Source organism: Zootoca vivipara, chromosome 7 (genome assembly GCF_963506605.1).
Source record: "Zootoca vivipara chromosome 7, rZooViv1.1, whole genome shotgun sequence".
Taxonomy (NCBI): Eukaryota; Metazoa; Chordata; class Lepidosauria; order Squamata; family Lacertidae; genus Zootoca; species Zootoca vivipara.
In genome coordinates, this window is record NC_083282.1 from 64,957,336 (window position 1) to 64,978,162 (window position 20,827).

The 20,827-nt window shown below is 41.0% G+C and overlaps 2 protein-coding genes across 4 annotated transcripts in view; one reads left to right on the forward strand and one right to left on the reverse strand.

The window, feature by feature from the left end:
• On the forward strand, window positions 1–12,711 carry LRIF1 (ligand dependent nuclear receptor interacting factor 1). The gene is made up of 4 exons (XM_035122965.2): window positions 1–363; window positions 4,486–5,983; window positions 7,504–7,749; window positions 9,881–12,711. Exons 1-4 carry the CDS (start codon window positions 275–277, stop codon window positions 10,343–10,345), a joined length of 2,298 nt encoding a protein of 765 aa, XP_034978856.2. The 5' UTR covers window positions 1–274; the 3' UTR covers window positions 10,346–12,711.
• Window positions 12,605–20,827, reverse strand: part of DRAM2 (DNA damage regulated autophagy modulator 2) — a 22,707-nt gene continuing 14,484 nt past the window's right edge. For all 3 annotated transcript variants that reach the window (XM_035122963.2, XM_035122962.2, XM_035122964.2), the window contains exons 3-8: window positions 20,418–20,485; window positions 19,443–19,582; window positions 18,445–18,622; window positions 16,775–16,857; window positions 15,051–15,143; window positions 12,605–13,280 (exon numbers count right to left, since the gene is read on the reverse strand). In XM_035122963.2, the coding sequence (XP_034978854.1) occupies window positions 13,173–13,280; window positions 15,051–15,143; window positions 16,775–16,857; window positions 18,445–18,622; window positions 19,443–19,582; window positions 20,418–20,485 (670 nt within the window). In that variant the 3' untranslated portion in view covers window positions 12,605–13,172. The remainder of the gene's footprint in view (window positions 13,281–15,050; window positions 15,144–16,774; window positions 16,858–18,444; window positions 18,623–19,442; window positions 19,583–20,417; window positions 20,486–20,827) is intronic.

Consider the following 20,827-nt stretch of genomic DNA (forward strand, 5'->3'; position numbering starts at 1 on the left):
TGACACGCTTGGGCAAAAAAACCGCCTTCTTCCGGTGGCGAGCGGAACGGAAGCAAGAAGGAACATGGCGGAAGTTGATAGGCAAGAAAGCACCAGCTAGTGGTGCCTAGGAATAAGCGCACCGGAGACGGATGCAGTAGCCTTGACGGAAGCTCCCCGAAGTCGGAAGAACGTCACAAGGTTGGGCTCAGACTAATACACTAGCGGCGGGGGTAGGGGAAAGTTGGCAGCTGGAAAGCAACTGAGGCACTTGGGCTCCGTTTTCCTCGTCACTATGTCCCGAATGCCTCAGGGGGCAGCTCAGAGCGAGGTCAGGAAGGGCGAAGGGCACGAGGGGTCCGGCGCTTCCGCCGCCTCGCCCTGGTGAGTAGCGGGCTTCGCATCTCCATCAGGTCTGCCTTGTTTTGGGGGGTGGGCGGCGGGTTAGAGCACTTGAAAGTATCGGGTTTCGGATCCTTTCGGCGGGGGAGGGGATGCCCGCGGCGGCGGCGACGTGAATCTGAGGGGGGAAGCAAAGCCTTTGTTGCCGCGACGTCGTTGTCTGGCCCTCGCGCTGAAACTACCACAGCGCCGCGTAGCGTTGGGTTCTTGCATTGTGCGCTCTTCGATGCCCCCTGGCGGTTTCTTGCGCCTAAAACAGCTGAAGCAGGAAACCCGCCGCTCTTCCGCTTGGCTCGGTGAAAGCGCGATCAGTCTTTTTGGGTGGTTTCCCCCAAGTAATAGTTACGGGGAAGGTTCTTGTCCTTGCCACCAGACAGACAAACAAGATGTGTGTGTGTGTGCGCACACAGTAGGCTGTCAACCAAAATAGTGCCCTGCCCCAGCTCTGTTCGTAGTGGTTAAGCAAAATGATAATGGATTAAAAATTTATCTGGAATTCAGTGGTGTCATAAAACAGGAGACTAGCCTCCGAAACTGGTTTCATTACCTTGCTCTAATTTCTTGTTTTGTTACACCATTTCTATACCGCTTAATAGAACGTATCTCTAAGCAGTATACATGAGAAGGCTGAAATAACAATTATTTTTTTAAAAAATCAAACTATAAAGGTAAAGGGACCCCTGACCATTAGGTCCAGTTGTGACCGATTCGGGGGTTGCAGCGCTCATCTCGTTTTACTGGCCGAGGGAGCCAGCGTACAGCTTCCAGGTCATGTAGCCAGCATGACTAAACCGCTTCTGGCAAACCAGAGCAGCGCACGGAAACGCCATTTACCTTCCTGCTTGGAGCGGTACCTATTCATCTACTTGCACTTTGACGTGCTTTTGAACTGCTAGGTTGGCAGGACCAGGGACTGAGCAACGGGAGCTCACCCCGCCGCAAGGATTCGAACCGCCGACCTTCTGATCAGCAAGCCCTGGGCTCTGTGGTTTAACCCACAGCGCCACCTGTGTCCTTTAATCGAAAAATACAGTCCTCTGATTAGGAGGTGCTGTTGTTGAACGCCAGATCAGTCAACAATAAAACCATAATAAAACGTTTTGATTGGGGATGAGTGGGCTCATCTGGCTTGGATTACCAAGACTTGGGTGAGGCTGCTGTTAGGCAAACTCAAGACTTCATGGCCTCTATTACAACCATGGGACTCTCTTAGATGGTTATCGGTCCAACACACCAGGCAGGGCACACATTTGATGTGTTTTTTACCCAAGTGATATGAGGGATGGACTGAAGATAGGGGGTAGACAATACACTCCGCTGTCATGGTTAGACCACTGGACTGACAATGGCAGTCCAGTGTAAGTGTGGTGGGCCCATTTGAATACCCCACCCTTGGAGACTGATGGAACTGGATGTGTTCTGGAGTGCTCTGGGGGATTTTCCAGTGGAGAAAGCTGATGAGCCTGTTGAAGCCCTGGCCTCACTATGGAATGGTGAGATGAAATGGTTGACACGGTGGCTCATTTTGCAGCTCGTATTGTGTCCTCTACTAGCTGCCCATCTCTCACAGTCTAGAGGTTACTAACTCCTTGTATGGGGGAGGGACCTCTAGAATCCTTTAAGGATAAAGCCAGTAAACTTTGGTGTGATACTGACTCTTCACTTGCTGAAGCTCTGGTTGTAGTACCCACTGTTGCTATTCAGGATGTTTTGTGGGATCAGATTCACCTTATGCAGTCAGCTGATGTGGACAAGGTGCTGGTGGCAGTGCCTCTGACCATGTGCCACCTCAACACCTGTCCCTCCTGGTTTATCAAATCTAGCAGAGGGGGCTGACTAGTTGGGTTCAGAGTGTGGTTAATGCTTTGCTATGTGAGGGGGTGGTTCCTTCAGCTTTGAAAGAGGCAGTGATGTAAGTCACTTGTGTGACCACTACTAACCAAACCAGCTCTGGGCCCTTCCTTTCAGTGTTAGAAACCGGGATAGAAAAGCTAGGAGCCAAATGGCTTCTGGGACCTGGGTTATGGGAGCCAAGACAGAATGTCTAGTCATCACGGGGTGGGTGGGTTGGCAACACTTTTTATTTATGATTTTGAAAAGCATGAATTAATACGCAATTCACATGTGACACATTTTTAGCAGAAAATGTGAATACATGTTTAATTTAGTGTTTACAATAAAAAATATTGGTACCATACTTCAGTTTTCAAAACACTCTATATTCTTTATTGTTAAACTCCTTATTATCTATTCTTAACATATACTTTGAGGCTTCAAAGCATATACATTTCAGTAATCCTTGAGTGTCAGCCAGGTGCAAAAAATGGCACCCAGACTTTTTGAGGTGCTTGCAAAATGGAGAGCCTTTAGGCGCAAAATGTGCCTGGTGCCCTGCTAATTTCAAACCCTGAACTTCCTTTGGATTGGAACAGCTTTCAGCCAATTGCCAATTCCTGTTTTGGGGGGAAGGTGCAGATCTGCACTGGTTGCCCATTTGCTACTGGGTAAAGTTCAAGGTGTTACTGTTACTGGTAGTATATAAGTTCTTAACAACTTGAGACCAATTTGCCTATGAGATCACCTTGCCCTACATTTGTTCACTTGACCACTTTGATCGTTGGAATTGGTACTACTACAGGTGACAAATAATACCTGTTTCACATTTGTAAGGACTCTAATGTTTGGTGGGGCAGCGCCTACATTTTAGAACTCCCTGCCTATTGAGATCAAGCAGGTGCCTTCACTATGCTATTTTCAGTGCCTGCTAAAAACATTCCTGTTTTGACACACTTAGATGCTTAGAAAGCTGAAGTAATTTTAATTTGTTTTAATATGTTAACTTGCGTTTTAAAATAGCATTGTAATTTGTTTTTTATTTGTGTTATCATTTGTAATCTGCTTTGAGGTTGTTTTTAATCAAGTGGTGTATAGATTGTATTAAATAAATAAACAAACATTAGCCACCCCTCTACTCACAGTTCTTTCTCCACAGTTCTGCCCCCTTCTCCTCCAGCAGCTTTATTGTACCATAGAGAGGGCTTGCTTTTATGGAGAGGCACCAAGGGAGATGGCATTTCCTGAGGCTGCCCACAGTTGTGCCCCATTAAGCAGTCAACTGCACTCTCCACACACAGCTTCAGGTGAATGAGGTTTGGTGAGTTTCCCAGAGTCCCAAGGATGGAAAAAGAACACCCCACCAACCCAGTTTTTTCTTCAGCCTCTGCCCCTTCTCCAGCTGCTTTGATTCCACTCTCTTGCTCTAGTAGTGCCTTGAAGATAACAGGGGATTCTCAAGTGTGCAAGAACATTTTTTTTATAATGACCTCCCAGTGTGTTTCAAGACGGGTTGTTCCTTAGGAGCACATTTGAACAACTAGTTTGAACAACTGTTATCCACACACTGTTGCAATTGACTGTTCAAGAGTGTCCCTGAGAAATAACTCTGTCTGAAATATATTGGACCCATAAATAGATCTTGAACACTAGGAGGCGATCTTCCTTCTTTTTCCTGCAATTGGTACCTTCCCATTTTTCTTCTCTGCCTCAAAAATAAATGGCAAACTGAATGAGACAGGTGAGCATCTTTCTTTGGAAAGGGGAGCCCTTCCTTTCTGCACCTTTTATTAAAGTGTGCTTTCCCCTGGTGCTTCAGTGTTGTAGACTGAATGAGTGAATCTGTTAGGCTTGGTGTCTTTTTCTCAACAGAAATTTATGTGCCGTCAGCAAGGGCACTGAAGGCAGAAATTATCCCATCTCTAGTAGGAATACCTTTTAATATTTTTTTTACCCGGCATGTAGCTGTATAAAGGCTTCCATTGGGGAAAAAAATCTGATGACCTTCTACAGCTAATTAGAGAGAAAGTGGTTCTCCTAGTGATCAGTGATGAAGCATGCCATGTTGTTATGACTATAAGCTAACAAATAACACAAATTACACTGGTTTTGCCTTCTAAATTAGCCAGGATGCTTTTCAGTTGTTGGCTTGATTCTAATAAGCCTCTGATATGTTCAATGTAGACGTACCGTCCACAGGACATAGAGTTTAATGCAAAATAATAATAGTGTATGAGTGATAGTTATTTATGTGACGTTTTCCCCTTCAAGTGTTACAGGTCATATATACAAAGTAGTTCACACTACTGGGCTGGATGGAAAAAACCTTCTGGAATTGCTTCCACTTTCTAAACGTATAGGAAACATTGTGTCGTTGGTTCAGCCACCAGTCATCTCTGATGCTAAAGGGGAAGACTCCATGTCTGGTCATGTTCATCTTAAGGACCTGTTTACAAATATAACTCCGTCTTCATTTGTTAAAGCTTCTGAACTTAAGACAGCTACTCCTGGAAAGTTAATTTTACCAAAGCCATTGGAAGAAATGGAAAATATGGAAGTAGCTCCTCTTGCAAAAGAGAACCCAACTACGCCACCACCTTCTAGCATTCACAGCAGTTATCATTCAGCTGATAATTCCTTGGAAAAGGATGCTACCCTAGTTTCCCCACACAAGAGCTGTGCAGTATATGTACCTTTGAATAAAGAACACCCAGTTACTGTGAAGAGTCCTGCAGTGCCCTCTGGACATCACCTCCAAATACCAGCTCACGCAGAAGTAAAATCTGTCCCAGCTTCTTTTTTGCCTCCAACAATTCAACAGAAGATACTGGCCACAGCAGCCTCAAATGCCTCTCGAACATGTGAAGTTACAAACGCATCAACTGTTATATATGTGTCACCAGTAAATACAGTGAAAACACATTCAACACCATTGCCAAATTTATGTCCAAAGCCTGTCAGGGAAGTTTCAAAATCTTTGATGCTGACAATGGCACAATCAGCAGCCAGTAGTTCTGCCCTGGCAACATCTGATAGCCTGGGAAACCAATCATCTCCTATGAAGTGGGTTGTCGAAGAAAACCCACAATCGGCATCCTGCCTTGTTCCTGTAAAGTCATCAAACAGCGTGGCATCAAATATCTTAAAAATATTGGTTAATCCTGAAGACGGAAAAAACAACCCTGCCAGTATTCTGCCTACTTGTTCGAACAACCTGAATGAAAGCCAAGCAAAAATGCCCTCGATTAATGATAATGCTCTGGTGATGTTCAATGGGAAGGTGTATTTACTGACTAAGAAAGAGTCCACTGTGACATCAGCAAGCAAATGTAGCAAGCAAGTATCGCTCGGTGCTGAAACACATTTCAGAAAAAATACATTACAGTTAATTAATTCAGCTGCAGATAGTACAATAACCAACCAAGTTGTCAATCTAGTATTGTCGAAGAACAAAGGAATTGCCCCTTGTGCAAAGGATCCAAAATCCAGTGAGAATATGAGACTTTTCCCACAGTCTGAACTAAAGAATTTTAAAGTTACGTCTCCATCTTTCACACCACCACATGGGAATCTGCAAGTAAGCAGCACCAGCCAACCGGAGGCAGTGTCCACACCGGAAAACGTCCCAGCTGGGATAAATGTTGCTAAAAAATTAGTCACAAAAGAAAGGTTAAAGCATGGCTTACAGAAAATTATGTCTCCAAAATTACCTGCTGCTGCTTTACAGCCATCTACAAGGCATGGTACTTCTGAAGAGCAAGATCAAAAGGTAACTTTCTCGTTAGACTATATTGTACCAATGGTGCAATTGTCTTTGAGTCGTCTTAAATGAGTACTGTTACATAATTATTTTGATAGGGAGGATTTTAATAGGCCATCTGAGAAGCGAGAGTAAAAAAAAAAGTGAAACTGGTTTCATTGCCTGCTGCCTCAAGTCTTTCACTGAAAAGAAATAAAATCTGAACCATCCGCTGTTGTAAGGTTCTGTGTTTCTCCAGCAAAAAATACTTTGTTGATGTCTATAGTATTAGATACAGAGGCTCTGAAATAGAGCTACCATGCAAGCTACCAAGCTGTTGGGGCTAGGCGTACTGCTTGCCCTGGACAATTTTGATATTTGATCCAAAGGGGCAATGTTCTGGCAGTTCGGAAGGGGTCCTGTTTGTTTACTTGGGGCAGTATTGAACTAAATAATTGTACAAACACAAGGATTATAATAGTGTAACAGGACTTCCACCCCTCTCCTCTCAGTACGTGTACCCTGCATTGTCCCCAGAACTGCTCTGGAAGGTTGTGGACACCACTAAAATAGATGTAAGAGGGGGAGCGCGTTCTGTTAAATTCAATACAACCCCATAGCTATTTATTATTTATACATACATATGTGGAAGGCAATTCAGTAATACGCCCCGAAGCGATTTACAGTCATATCCTTAAAAAGAGCTAACATAATTTTTTAAAAGCACACAAACAGTACAGATTTAAAAACAACACAAAATGAACACCTAAAGAAGAGACCTTTCCATCTAGCTGGAAAACCTTGTCAAAACAAAAATGTCTCCATTTGTTTCCAAAAAGCACAGATAAGATGCACTGGAGAAGGAAGTTAAAAAGAAGTTAGTTTTCCTCAAGCTACAAACCAGCATTCACAAATAGCAAGTGTCCAAGGCTATCCAATTCTAGGGCTATCACTTACAGCAGGGCTGGGGAACCTGTGGCCCTTCAGATGTTGGACTACCATCATTCCCTGATGACTTGGCCATGCTGGCTGGGTCTGTTGTGAGTTGTGAGTCCAACACTACCTGGAGTGTCACGGATTGCCTGCCCACTGGCAGCTGCTAATGGATTAAGCTTCAGTATATGTTCCTTTGTAACCTTTTCCGGCCACAGACAATCTTCCAGGGGCTATATACCAGTGGCAGGCAGGTTCAGAGGTAAACTGAGTGGAGCCAGAAGCAAAATGGGTTCAGTAACAGTTGTTACAGTCTCACCACATAAAAGCCAGAGGTTTCTACATGCAAACATTTCTCCATCTAGGTGAGCAGTAGGCATTATCATTGCTCAATCACATGTTCATGCCAGACAAGACCACTCATGAAGGCTATGGAACAGGGCTAGTAAGGGGTCTGGCTTGAGGAGGAGCATGACTTGGGAAGAGTCCAGAGCGCTGGATTGAGAGTCTTGGAGGTCCCCCCCCCCCCAATTAAAGCTTTGTGTACAATACCCTTAATCATTGTGATGTTCTGGCAAGCTTACGGTACCATATATAATGAACGTTTATTATTTCAGATGGAGAAGATACTTGCAGGAGTGGCTGCTCAGATCCAACAAAGGAAACACAGAAAACACCGCCTTGAGTTGAGAAAAAAATTTGGCCTGCATAGAGAAGAGAGAGTATATCTGCAGAGAATTCCTTTATCAGTTATTCTCAGAAAATCAGAAGCGGCTGTGTGCTCCAACAATGTACAGATGAGTGACTCTTGCAAATTGTCACCGGCAGTACCTATTAAACCTGGACCTGAGGAAGAGAAAGAGGTATCCGAAATGTTTATGTCTCTCACCATATCATTTTGTTATTTGAATTATTTTCATATTCATCAGTATTGTTACTCAGTCATTGAAGCGTCTTGCAATGATTGGCTGAGCTATTGTTATGTCGCAGTGTTTTCAAAATATTCTAACTGCTGAGCAAGCAGACCAACTTCTGTTTGGTTTGGAATAAACTAATAGGTATAGAATGAGCCATGTGGAAACGTAGTAAAGCAGAGAAAAATGAATGGAGAAGGGAGAATGAGTATGCTGTGTACAAAAAGAAAAAGGATCCCGAGAGGATGGGTGGAGTAAATTGGGTGAGGGAAAACAAGTCCAGGAAAGGTAGAGAAAATGAGAAAAGGTATTGTGAAAAATCTTCATGGGGCCCTGGCACTCAAAAGTAATTTCTATGATTATATTAACTTGGGAAATATTTTGACATATATTTAAAAGCTACAACTGGTGCAGAATTGTTGTTGATTACGGCACTCCATCAACACCATAGAAAATATTGGCTGAGGGAGCTGCATAGGCTGCCAATATGCTAATAAGTGCGGTTCAAGGTTTTGTTGTTTAGCATTTAAAGCCTTGAACAATTTGGGACCAGGGTACCTAAGGACAACCTTGCCCCAGAAATGTGCTTTTGTACAGGTGGTGACAATTTTGTGGGGGGGAGTTCTGTTCGCAGCCCCCACATGCATCAGTGGAGCACATATAAGCGCTGCCTACCCCGCCAGGTACATAAGGACCTGCATGTTGGCAATCACACATCAACAGGACATGCCTAAAATGGTCATTACCTGTACTAGAAACTGGACTTTTAGTGTTTCGGTTTCAACCCTCTGGAATCAGTTACTAGCTGAAATTAAAATAAAATTCCTTCAGTAGCACCTTAAAGACCAACTAAGTTTTTATTTTGGTATGAGCGTTCGTGTGCATGCACACTTCTTCTTCTTCTTCTTCTTCTTCTTCTTCTTCTTCCTCTTCCTCTTCCTCTTCCTCTTCTTTTGTGCATGCACACGAAAGCTCATACCAAGCATTCGTGTGCATGCACTCTTCTTCTTCTTCTTCTTCTTCTTCTTCTTCTTCTTCTTCTTCTTCTTCTTCTTCTTCTTCTTCTTCTTCTTCTTCTTCTTCTTCTTCTTCTTCTTCTTCTTCTTCTTCTTCTTCTTCTTCCTCCTCCTCCTCCTCCTCCTCCTCCTCCTCCTCCTCTTCCTCTTCCTCTTCCTCTTCCTCTTCTTTCGTGCATGCACACGAAAGCTCATACCAAAATAAAAACTTAGTTAGTCTTTAAGGTGCTACTGAAGGAATTTTTTTTATTTTGCTTCGACTCAGACCAACTACCTACCTGTAGCTGAAATTAGACAGCCTAGTGTCACAATGTTTAGTCGCCTACTTAAATCATTTTTAAGAAGCCTTTCTCTGAAGTCACTTATTGAACAATAGTGTATCTGAATAAATAGCTTTACTGTATTGTTTTTAAATTTTTCGAAATACTTTAGAAGAAATGGCTTTAATGTTTTAGAATTTGTAGAGATTGTATTATTATTTCTTGAAATGATGTTTTTAGAACTCATGTTTTATTCTGGTTTTCATATTGCACACTACTTGGATGGTTTTATGATATGAAGTGGTTTATGAATTTGTTAATAAATAAAATTAACAAAAATTGGTACATATCCAGTAGATTTTAGGACTGTAGGTCAGAATTTTAGGAAAATCTAGCCCAGTGTTGTCCAGGAATTGGTTGGGACTTTCTGCGTGCTCTATTGCTGAGCTGCAGTCCTTCCTGAGCTTCAGAATTGAGTCGCAGTAAGGGGGGGGGGGAATAACATTAATGAATTTTTACTATTATTTAAAAAAAACATGATTTGTGAGTAGGGCATATTCCACGATGCTAGGTGGATATTTTCATACAAATATAGCCCACTCCTTTTCCATAGACACTGAAAACTTTCATTGGCTATAGAGGTTTATACAATCCCAAGGCATGGAATACATTGGTGGTAGTTAAGCAATTAGAATAGTTCAATTTATAAAATAGCTTTGTGGACTATATATTTTATTTTTTTGAATAATTATAATGTTGCAATAATATAGTATTAACTAATATTCTCCCCCCCCTTACATACAGATAACTGAGGAACAGGAGGAAGAGTTGAATATAAAGAGGAAGGCAAAAATGGTACCAATACAAGAATATACAAAGAAGCAGAAAACAGAAATAGAATTCATACCAAAACCAAATTTGGAATGTGGCAACTCTGACTCAGTAGTGGATAACCTGAGTAGCTCTTGCACACAACTTGTATCAGAGCAAGGAAATCCTACAAGCATTCTGCAGTTCTCTCAAAGGGTGGACCCTCACTCAAATCTTTGTGTTCAAAGTAATGAAGAGAACAAAATTTCAACCTCTGCTTTACACTACAGTGAACATAAAACTCCTTTAAGCAAGGGTTCTTTCAGAGAAGATTTTTCAATTAACCCTCCAGATCTGGAGGAAACAATAAGGGATGAAAAAATTGCAAAGCTTAAACTCATGCTGAGGGAACGAGAGGCAGCACTAGAGGAAATTCGTAAAAAAATGCAGCAGACGTGAGAAGCCTAGTCCTTACCTAGCCCCAAATTTTGCTGCAACCCCTTTGCAACTTGTTAATGTTATTTCTTGTTTCTTGCATATAAAGCAAATAAAAAATCTACTTTTTATGTTTACATATTGAGTGCAAGTATAAACATTTTCAAGCCTAGGAACTTATGTAGCAGAGTATTGTTTGCAGAATGTGATACTTGTTAGTTCAATATATTCTCTCATTATTGCAGTAAATGCAGTTTATATTCTTGTTGTTTATTGAGGTTGTTTCATAGAATGAAGTGTAAATGATCCCCCCCCCCCAGTTTTACGTTAAAAGGAACAGCTTAAGTTCGTTTCAGAAAGATGAATTTTCTAGAAAAATTGCTACTATTAACTTACTTGAATTGGGTAATTGGAATCAAATGTCAATGAATGGGGTAACAGTATTGAATTCATCATGTTTCTTTAGTGATAAAAGTTTGTTTGAATTTCCTAAAGCCAGATTTTAAAAAATCAACTCTTTAACTTCACCCAGATCAGTTTTTAATTAGAGCAGGTGAGATCTGCAACAAAGTGGTGCAGTAATGTTCGTATTCAGGATGCCTGACAGCCAGCCATGCTCTTTTCTGAGGTACCTCTTTCCCCTATTTGTAAAGCTCTTGCCCTTGTTGAAGTGTATGTATCTTCTGGTTTAGTCTGAATATAATTCTTACTCATCTAGTTTGGTATGTTTTATATCATGTTGGAACATATCTGACAGTAAAAATGTATTCATCAAGGCACTGCCTATGTAGATTCCTGCCACAAAATGTTCCAGTAGTGTTCTTTGTTTGTTTGGCACTTTCAAGATGCGGTTACATTTAAACCATTGGCCACAATGCCATATAGAATATGTTCCCTTAGCTAATTATTCTTGGCAATCCATTAATAGCCAGTTACCTTGAATTGTATATGAATACAAGTGGTTTAAATGGTTTTGGTTGTCCTAAAATATATACAAACAAGTTCATCTCATAACAACTTTTTGTTTTATTCAGTTGCCTACTACTGTTCAGTTCCCTCTTGCTATGTAAGAGAAGACAGCCCCATCACCTGAGTTCCATTGACACTGGCGGTACCATAATATTACTGTTTATGAAAACAAAATTTTAACTTGTCTTTCTTGTTGATACTGGCTTATGATCTCAGAATATGTGTAGAATATAGAAAACGTTTGTTCTTCGAAAAGACAAATGGTTCTGATTTTTAAAATCCATTCAAGTTTAGAATAGGCATATTCCAACTTGTGGGGACGCGGCTGGCGCTGTGGGTTAAACCACAGAGCCTAGGGCTTGCCGATCAGAAGGTCGGCGGTTTGAATCCCCGTGACGGGGTGAGCTCCCGTTGCTCGGTCCCTGCTCCTGCCAACCTAGCAGTTCGAAAGCACGTCAAAGTGCAAGTACGGTAGATAAATAGGTACTGCTCTGGTGGGACGGTAAACGGCGTTTCCGTGCGCTTCTCTGGTTCGCCAGAAGCGGCTTTGTCATGCTGACCACATGACCTGGAAGCTGTACGCCGGCTCCCTCGACCAATAATGCAAGATGAGCGCCACAACCCCAGAGTCGGTCACGAATGGACCTAATGGTCAGGGGTCCCTTTACCTTTATTCCATCTTGTCCTTCTCCCTTAGAATTGTAGAGTTGGAAGGGTCATGTAGTCCAAATCCCCTACAATGCAGGAATCTCAACTATTGCATCCATGACAGATGGCCATCCAACCTCCGCTTAAAAACCTCCAAGGAGAAAGAATCTACCACCTTCCAAGGGAATCTGTTCCACTGTGAGAAAGTTCTTCCTGATGTTGGTATCTCCTTTCTTGTAACTTGAATTCATTGGTTCATGTTCTGGAGCAGGAAAAAGCAAGCTGGCTCTAAACACCATCCGAATTTTATTAAGCTGCAGGGGAAGTGATACCATCAGTAGTTTTGGAAGGAAATCTCCACATGTTGCTTAGCAAAGAGAAGGTTGCTGTTTGATTCAGAAATTCTACAAGGTCTAGTATGAAAATACAATTATGGGAGGAGCTGCACAGTGACTGTACCTTCTATGTCTCCCCCCCTAACATGGCAACCATGTTGTGGCTGGCACCCTCAAAACTCTCAAAATTCCAGATGTGCCCACTGGTCCAGAAAGATGGTTGACCCCTAATTTAACCTATATATGGAAATATTTCAATCCCATCTCCTTTCATGAGTATGCAGAATTCATGGACTTTAGTCAGCAAACTTTAATCTGTATTTTATTATTCAGTATATATAAAAATCTAGAAGAAATGTTGCAGGCTGCTACTGGCAGTATTACTTCATATTTGGAATTGCATTGCTTTATGGGTTAATTAAAAATATTTTCACATAAGTGACCGATTTCATTAACAATCCTTCATCAATATTTGCCTATAAAATGACACATTTTTACTGCTTGTACAGAATGTGCTAAATCTTATAACACATTTATAGCGTTGTAGATGTGGTTGATGACAATGAGATAAGTAGGCATCTATCTTGTTAGTTGCATATTAAGACTGATGGCATAACTGAGTGAAATCCAACGGTGTCTGTGCTCAAGAGCAATTGCACTTCACTTTACTTAGGTGACCCTCCAGGACAGATTTGGGGAGAAGATATGGAAGTCCCATTGTGTGAGCAGAAGTGCACTCAGGCAACATTGGATTTTTAGACACAAAACCAACACAGGTTCATCTGATATTAAAAGCCAGTGTTTGATCCAAAGTTTCCCTTCTGACAGAAAAAGCCATTCTCTGATGGACGGATTCCACCTTTGGATCCAATCCATACCCATTTTCCATTGTTCTCTTCTCATATATTCCCTGTGGTTGGCATTCCTTGGTCATCTGCTAGTAGCTGCTGATGTGTATAATAAAGATTGTGTCCATGCAGCAGTGCTTCTGTACGCAAGGAGATTTTCTGAAGAAGGGAACAATAGTGGAAAAGAATGAATAAGGTCTGTCAATCCATTTTCGCAGAGCAACAACTGCAACATCAAACAGTTCTCCACTAGATCTTCCTTCACTGGGTGGTGATGGTGGAATTGATGGGTCTCACTGGTTTGGATTACTATTGGCTGTTTTTTAATTCTATAGATGTGTGGTGGGATTTTTCCCCGCTCAATGGCTGCATTTCCTCATAGGGAACATTCCAGCGGCTGCATGCCAGTAATACCGGTAGGTGGGCCCAGAGGTAAAAGGAGGTGAAACAATAGATGCAACTCTTACCTATTTACAATAGGCTACATTCCAGCTATACAAGTCCCACATCTCTCCACCCACATAAACCAGAGGAATTATCACAGTTTAAGGACACATTCTAGCAAGGCAAAAGAATTTGAGGAGGGTATTGAGTAGGGCTGTGACAAGGACTGGATAGAGGGGCCTTGAAAGCTGTATTCAACCCACAGGGCTGAGGTTCCCCACCTATGCTACAGATGTACCTGGAGGGATTTTGTTGAAACACTTAAACTAGGGGTGGGATACCTGTGGTCCTCCAGATGTTACTGAACTCCCATAATATCTGACCTGTGGCCATGTTTGCTGGGGAAGATGGAAGTGGGGAGTCAAATGCCATCTGGACTTCCTACCTGGCTTAAATAGACATGACCAGATATGGCAAGGCACTAAATGTGTCCTAATCCTCAAAAAAGGGTGGTGGTGGGGAATCACACTTTAAGGGGAAGGTAGAATATAAATTCATTAAATAAATAACATTCTGCAGTGTGTAGCAGAAATGGGCAATTTTTAAATGGTTTTCCATCACTAAATCCAGTGATCCATGAGACACGTGTAAAGAAAGGTTTAATGCATTGCTTTGTAATTTGGTATTTGCTCATAAGCAAGGAGCTAAAACTAGGAGCTAAGTGCCCATGCAAGTCAGGAGCTGGCCTCATCATGAGCACAAACTTGACGTTTATCAATGTATCTGAACCAACCTGAAGAAGACATACAAAACAAAGACCATACATGGGAGCCTTGTTGCTAGATTCCTTCATGTACACAGTCTTATCTAGAAAATTTACTACCTAGTTGAACTCTTGAACTCGGTTATATTGAATGGCAAATTGCAAGACTGCATATATTCTTGTCAAGTTCTTTGCGACTACCTACATGCCTTGTGTGGATTTTATTTTGAATCATAATACCAATTGCATTGGGACATTCAGTGCATATTATACTTTCACTGTATACAGAGTTGTGTTTGTTTTTATAAGCAAAGGAGACAACGCAGACAAAATGTTGTTCTTCATGCTTAAAAACAGATTTTTGAAAAGATAATATTGCAAGGCCAGCCTCTGAAAGTAAAATATGCTTGTATGAAGTGTCCTTTTTTCTCTTGTAGCTCGGAAAAATAGCAATTTTAATTTCTGTGCTCCATCTAGTGCACATACTGTCTTAATAGTGGCGATCTAGTGTACATACTGTCTTAATAGTGGCAATCTAGTGTACATACTGTCTTAATAGTGGCCAGTCATGTACATCAAAGAGGAAATTTACAGATCAAAAGCCACAAGCTTTTAGCATGGGTGATATTTACTTTACATGATTTGCCATGGAAATTCACATTTCATATTATCCCATGAAGTGCCTTCCTTCTTGTGTTAAGCCACCCCCCAAAACTTCAGGGTGGTTAAGAATATCTAATATCGCTTAGAAGCTATTCAGCTAAAAACCTGCATTGGTTTACCTGGAAGTCACGAATATAAGTAAGGAAAAAGCTGAGGAAAGAGAAAGCCAAAGACCACTCCGAGACGGTGCTCATGATGTGAATAGTGTAACCCTGTAGAAGACAAAAACAGATTTCTATGAGAATACATCTTAGTGGTGAAAGATCACTAATGGCAATTAAGTAATTGTCAACAAGTAGTCAAAACAAGAGGGAAGTTTCAGCATGCTCAGGGGAACCTCAGATTGCAAAAAAGTATGAATTGTATCTGAAAAGATGAACACTTAAGGGGGCAAACCCTATAAAATCAGCTCATGCATGACTAAGCATGTTCAGTAGGCAAAGTGTGTACAGTAATACTTAGAAAAGAAAAATGGAACAGATGGGGATGAGTTGAATACTGTATTTAGAGGGAATTAGGAAGGGCGGATGAAACCCTGAATGCAAAACACCCTTTTACAACTGGGGATACACTGCAGCATTTTGTTGCAGGTTGCTCTTGTTCCTTCTAAAATAGTGTTATGGATAATGTGTATGGAAAGTGTGTTGAGGGCTGATTTTCCCATAGCCACCTATTTGGACAGTATACAGAATGGCAGTGAATGAGTTCTGATTTGCGCTCTATACACTTTTGTTTGGTTATTTCCATTCAGAGGCAATAGGCCAGTGAATAACCATGTTAAGGAGGAATGCTACACCATCATCTAGTGCTATGTGAATGAGCTTAGGTTCCTCATTCACATAGCACTAGACACTAGCTTTTTCTTTCCCTTAACTGTGGTTTGTCATTTCATCCAAAAAGCTAAGTAAGGTTTGTTAATATTAATTAGTTAATTTCAAAATAAGCCTCCTTCAAATAAAGATATATCGTGTTGAAGCTAACCATAGTGTGTTGAACCACAATTTACAGTTCAGACAAAAACAGGCCAGAGTTAAGGAAAGCAAAAGCCTCACTTCCATGTGAAAGGAAGGGAAACATGCAAGCCTAGGCTACACTTACCATGTAGCATAATGGGAGGAAACCCTGTTTTAACAAGGGATTTGCATGGAATCTTGCCAAACAGAGCAGGGTTTAACCCCCACTAAGCAGTTGGGGGAAATGGCCTCATAGCCCAACTTTGACCCCCCCCCTTTGGTGGGCAAAGTTTGGCTTGTGAGATGGAGAATTTCCATCCCTGGTTTAGAACTATAACTGAAGATGGTGAATGCCGTTTGCTGAAGAGTAACTGTGGGATATTACCTTCATACCTTGCTTGTGGGCATCCCACAGACATCTGGCCTACCCAACTGAGCTCTTACACATTTCTCTAGACTGGACTGACATGAAATGGGCCACAATATTTATAGAAAATGTGAGGAACACTTGTCTCATACTATGTTTAGGGTTATGTTTGTTAATTTATGTGCTACTTTATCTGTGTGTGCTACTTTATCTGTGTGGGGGGACTATTCAAAGAAGCTAGCAAATTGGCAAAAGCTCCGACAGGGCAACTGTCATGCTATCTGGTTTCTAACTTTCCAGGTAACTTCTGGTTCAAATAGTCAAGCCAACAGTGGGTTTTGAGCTCCCTACATTACTACTGCCTTACTTTTTTGTGCCCTGGAAATTTTTTACTGTGACCACGTAGCTGTGTGTTTTTAGGGTGGGTGTGTGCATAGCTCTCCCTCCCCCCCCTATATATGCTACAATGCAGAGGACAAATTTCCATTGTCTTCATCTTTTCTCATAAGAATATGAAAGTTACCTTCTCCTGGGGATCCCAATGCAGCTTCTGTATTAAACCTGTTCCACACAGGCCACTGTACAAAATGACTGAAGAAATAAACACTTTTAGCAGGTTAAGGAACATCCATGAGGCATATGGAGCACTCTCACTTTACATTCATCCTTGCTTGCCCTTATTTGCTTTTTCTCTGATCTAGGGGCTCTCTGGTGTATTGGCTGACTCATAGCAAGAAATAGAAGAGATATTATTTTTCCTGGTATGGCTCTTCAGTTTTGCTGGTCTCTTCAGTTTGTCCATGACCTTAAAAATGTGATAACCAAAAAGCAGACCAAATGCCCTAGCTGAGACTTAGGGAGCAATCCAAATCCAAGATCTGCCAGGATGAGTGGAGTTTGGAACAGGTGTATCTCTGGGCTTAGCCTAAGCTCAGCCAGCTGAAGACCCTCATCTTGGCTCAACTGGAGAATACTTTTCCAGCCAGCACTGGAATGAGTCCTGAAAAAGTTGTGTTCTGTGGAGAGGCAGAAGACTTGCTTCCATTCCAAATTCAGCTCAGTCACATGACTTAACTGCTCAATGGTAATTTTACTTGCAAAAAGGGTGGTGGAAGACAAACTCTCTATTTAAAGGCTTGTTTTCCCTCTTCAGGCTTGGGCTCACTCAGCCCTACTCCTGAATGGAGTTTGGAATAGGAGTGAATTAACAGCAGCATAATTTACCCCAGTGTAATTAACACTGGCTTCCCACAGGTTTGTTTGCTCTCCCCATCAATGCCAAACAGAATATGTTTCTTACCTCTTGTGAAATGTATACCAATATGGTTGAGATTTAGAGACTCAGAAATGGGTTTCCTTTCAAAACCCCTAACATCTGCTTTGCACTTTCAACATTTGAGAAACCATTCAACTTTATCTTAACCAGTCATTTATTTACAAAATAGATTTGCAGCCTAGTCCTTATGCAGAGAAGTATGAATGCATTCAGCATGTTTTTGAATAGTAGATGCAGATTGTGACTGTGATGTGCAGGGAGGGAGGTTAACCATTTCTTTCTGTGCTGCAATCCCTATGAAAATCCCTATGCTTTATTTTTCCTGGGGGGGAGGCTGCAAATGGCACCAGTGGCATCATCGTAATGCCATTATACAAATATATGATGCAGCTGCATTTAGAATCCTATGTATACTTAAATAAGCATCACAGAACTGTGAAAATGCAAAAAAGAAAGAAAGAAAAAAGAACCAAAACTATCCGAGGGCTTGAGAACCTTCCATAGAAGGAAAGGCTAGAACATTAAAAACCTTTGGATTAGGAAAAAAGTCAGTCGGAAGTAAAATACTGGACTAGATATACCTTTGGTCTGATCAAATAGGGCTCTTCTTATGCTCTTATACTAACACCCACTGAAGTCACAGAGACTTCCAAAGAGAACATGGATGAGTTGAACTGCAGTCTTATGTTCACATTCTACTAAACAGATCCCACTGAATTAAGATTTGCTTCTTTTTGATGGCAGACATATATATGGAAGGAATGAAGTGCACAATGTATATTTTAATAGCCACTGAAGCTAATATATTCTATGATTCCCCCCCCAGTATTACCATAACAGTTGGCACCTTTTAGCCACTATTTGAATATAAATTATACATGTTCACTGTTTTAATGACATTTCACCACAAAGGATACTACTCACTATGCTGGATGTACACCACAGCAGAACTGTCAGTCTGATCCAAAAAATGCCCTTCCCATGAATCCCTGGTTGCATCTTGTAGGAAAGAATTGTTTGAACCAGAATGTAAATGGCTCCTATTCCGAACGTGAGACAGGCTCCAGTTACATGCACAGAAAATAAAGTGCTTTTCTGGAGGAAAAGAACACAGGTTTCAAAGCTGGTTTGACCAAGTAATATTTGAAAGCTGAACAATTCAGTCAATAAACTGAGACTTTAGAGGGGTGGCTCCCGAGGAGAGTTCACGTTTTTTAAAAAAATGTGGTTTGATAGCAAAATCTTACATCTGTCTCCCAGACTTAATTCATGTTTTGTATTTTTTACACTGAAAATATTTTTACCCTACTCTTTAGTGGAAAAGAATAGTTTACATGCTAGCTTTGCTCCAGGAAGCTCAAAGTGGCACACATGTGGCTTCCAGATAGTCTCTCATCCAACTACTGACCAGACTCAGATATGCCTAGCTTGAAGGTTGCTGCATTACGTGTGTCTAGAACTCTGATAGCGCTTTAACCTCAACAACTCTTAGAAGGTTAGGCTGAGAGATTGCAACCAGCCCAAGGCCATCCAATAAGCTTTGTGCTTGAGCATTTCCTTTCCTTTCCTTTCATTTCTTAGACTTGTCACCTGAATATCTCCAAGTGGCTTACAGCAAAAAAGGTAACTTGTTAACAAATCATGTGTAAATATTGAAATTCACACCAATAAAACTAAACTGCACTAATTGCTACTAAGTAAATATACAGCAAGATCATGGCAATCGTACAATTGTGGCCTGACAACCAAAGCCCAATTGTAAACACAAACCTATTATGAGATGAAAAATTGTGTTTCATGTGCATTCACTGCCCAAATTTATGCTGGAAGGCAATCAGTAGGCAACTTCTCTGGAGAGAGAGGAAAAGGCCTATCATATCCTATATTCCAAAACAATTAAAGATGAAGTACAAACCTGGAAGTTCGCAATGATGCAAAGCCCAAAGCAACTAACTGTTCCTAACACAAAGCCAGCTTTATTTAACCTTAAGATCTTGGGGTTGTCAGGATTCAAAGCATCAACTTGTTTGTATCGGACATACATGGTTGCCATGCCTGTGAAATAATCCAAATACAGCTTAGTAAGACTATGGTATAAAAGACTGACATTGGAAGAAGCCAGGTATAATTGGCGGCCACATAAAACTAGCTGTCAGGTACTCAAAATGCAATAGGAGGGAAGAGAGTCCTGCCCTGAGGGCAGATGAATTTTACTTATATGATGTATACTTTTAGAGTAGCCATGTTAGTATGTTGCAGCAAAAAGAACAAAGTTTATCATGGCATCTTTAAAAGACTTAACAAATTAATTAAGGTAGAAGCTATTGTGGACCTGTTCACTTTCTTAGAAGCATGAAGTATTCTCCTGAGTTATAGGGATATATTCACATGGTTTTGCAGGAGCAAAATTGTAAACAGTATGGTCAGAAGGAAATGAAATACAGGAAGCACAAAACAGTGATAATCATGTATTAAGAGAGAGAATTCACAAACAGTTGTTAGGTATAACAAACATCCTAGCATTGGTATGGCTATTAACTATGTAGTATCTCAAAACCCTTTGTCTTCCACCTTAACACATTTCTAAGTTTTTAAGCTGTCACAAGATTCTGTGTCATACAATTACTCGTCTACTATGAGACAGGCATATTTAGCAGGATTATTTATGGAATAATGAATAGTCAATAATCATATTGCCACCTGTATTTGCCATGGCAATCTTTAAGAACAGTTGTTGTGGTGTCCTTGTCTTGCTTCCATCAGTACACCTTTTCCACATGACAAGGGCATCTCAATAGCTATGCTACAGATACAGAATTCCTTCCTTCTGGAGCCTGACAAAGCCAAAGCATCTTTCAGAAGCCTAGGATTCTTTCCCCCCTGTACTTACCCAAAAGAGTGGAAATGTTTAACATTATCCCAAACAAACATCTTTCAGGGGGTGTTGTTCCTGTGTCACTGAAAGAAAAGCAATGTAAGATACAGTGACTCTAAAACCCACCAAATGCAGAACTAAAAAATGGGAGACATTTAAATTTGTAAGTATCAAGAATAAGCAGTAGATGGGGGGATATACAACTATCAAAAGGGAAGCAACCAAAAAGAAATCCATGCCCATGTAGTACTTGAGGCATGACTCATTTGGTTTTTGTATTATTTCAAAATGCATTGAGTAAGTTTTTAATGCTGGAAAATCTAGCACAATTATATTTACTAAAGGAACAAGTTTTTAAAAGACTTATAAAAGGTTGTTTGCCAAATATAGAGCCTTTCTATTTATTTGTTTAGTATAGCCAGCTA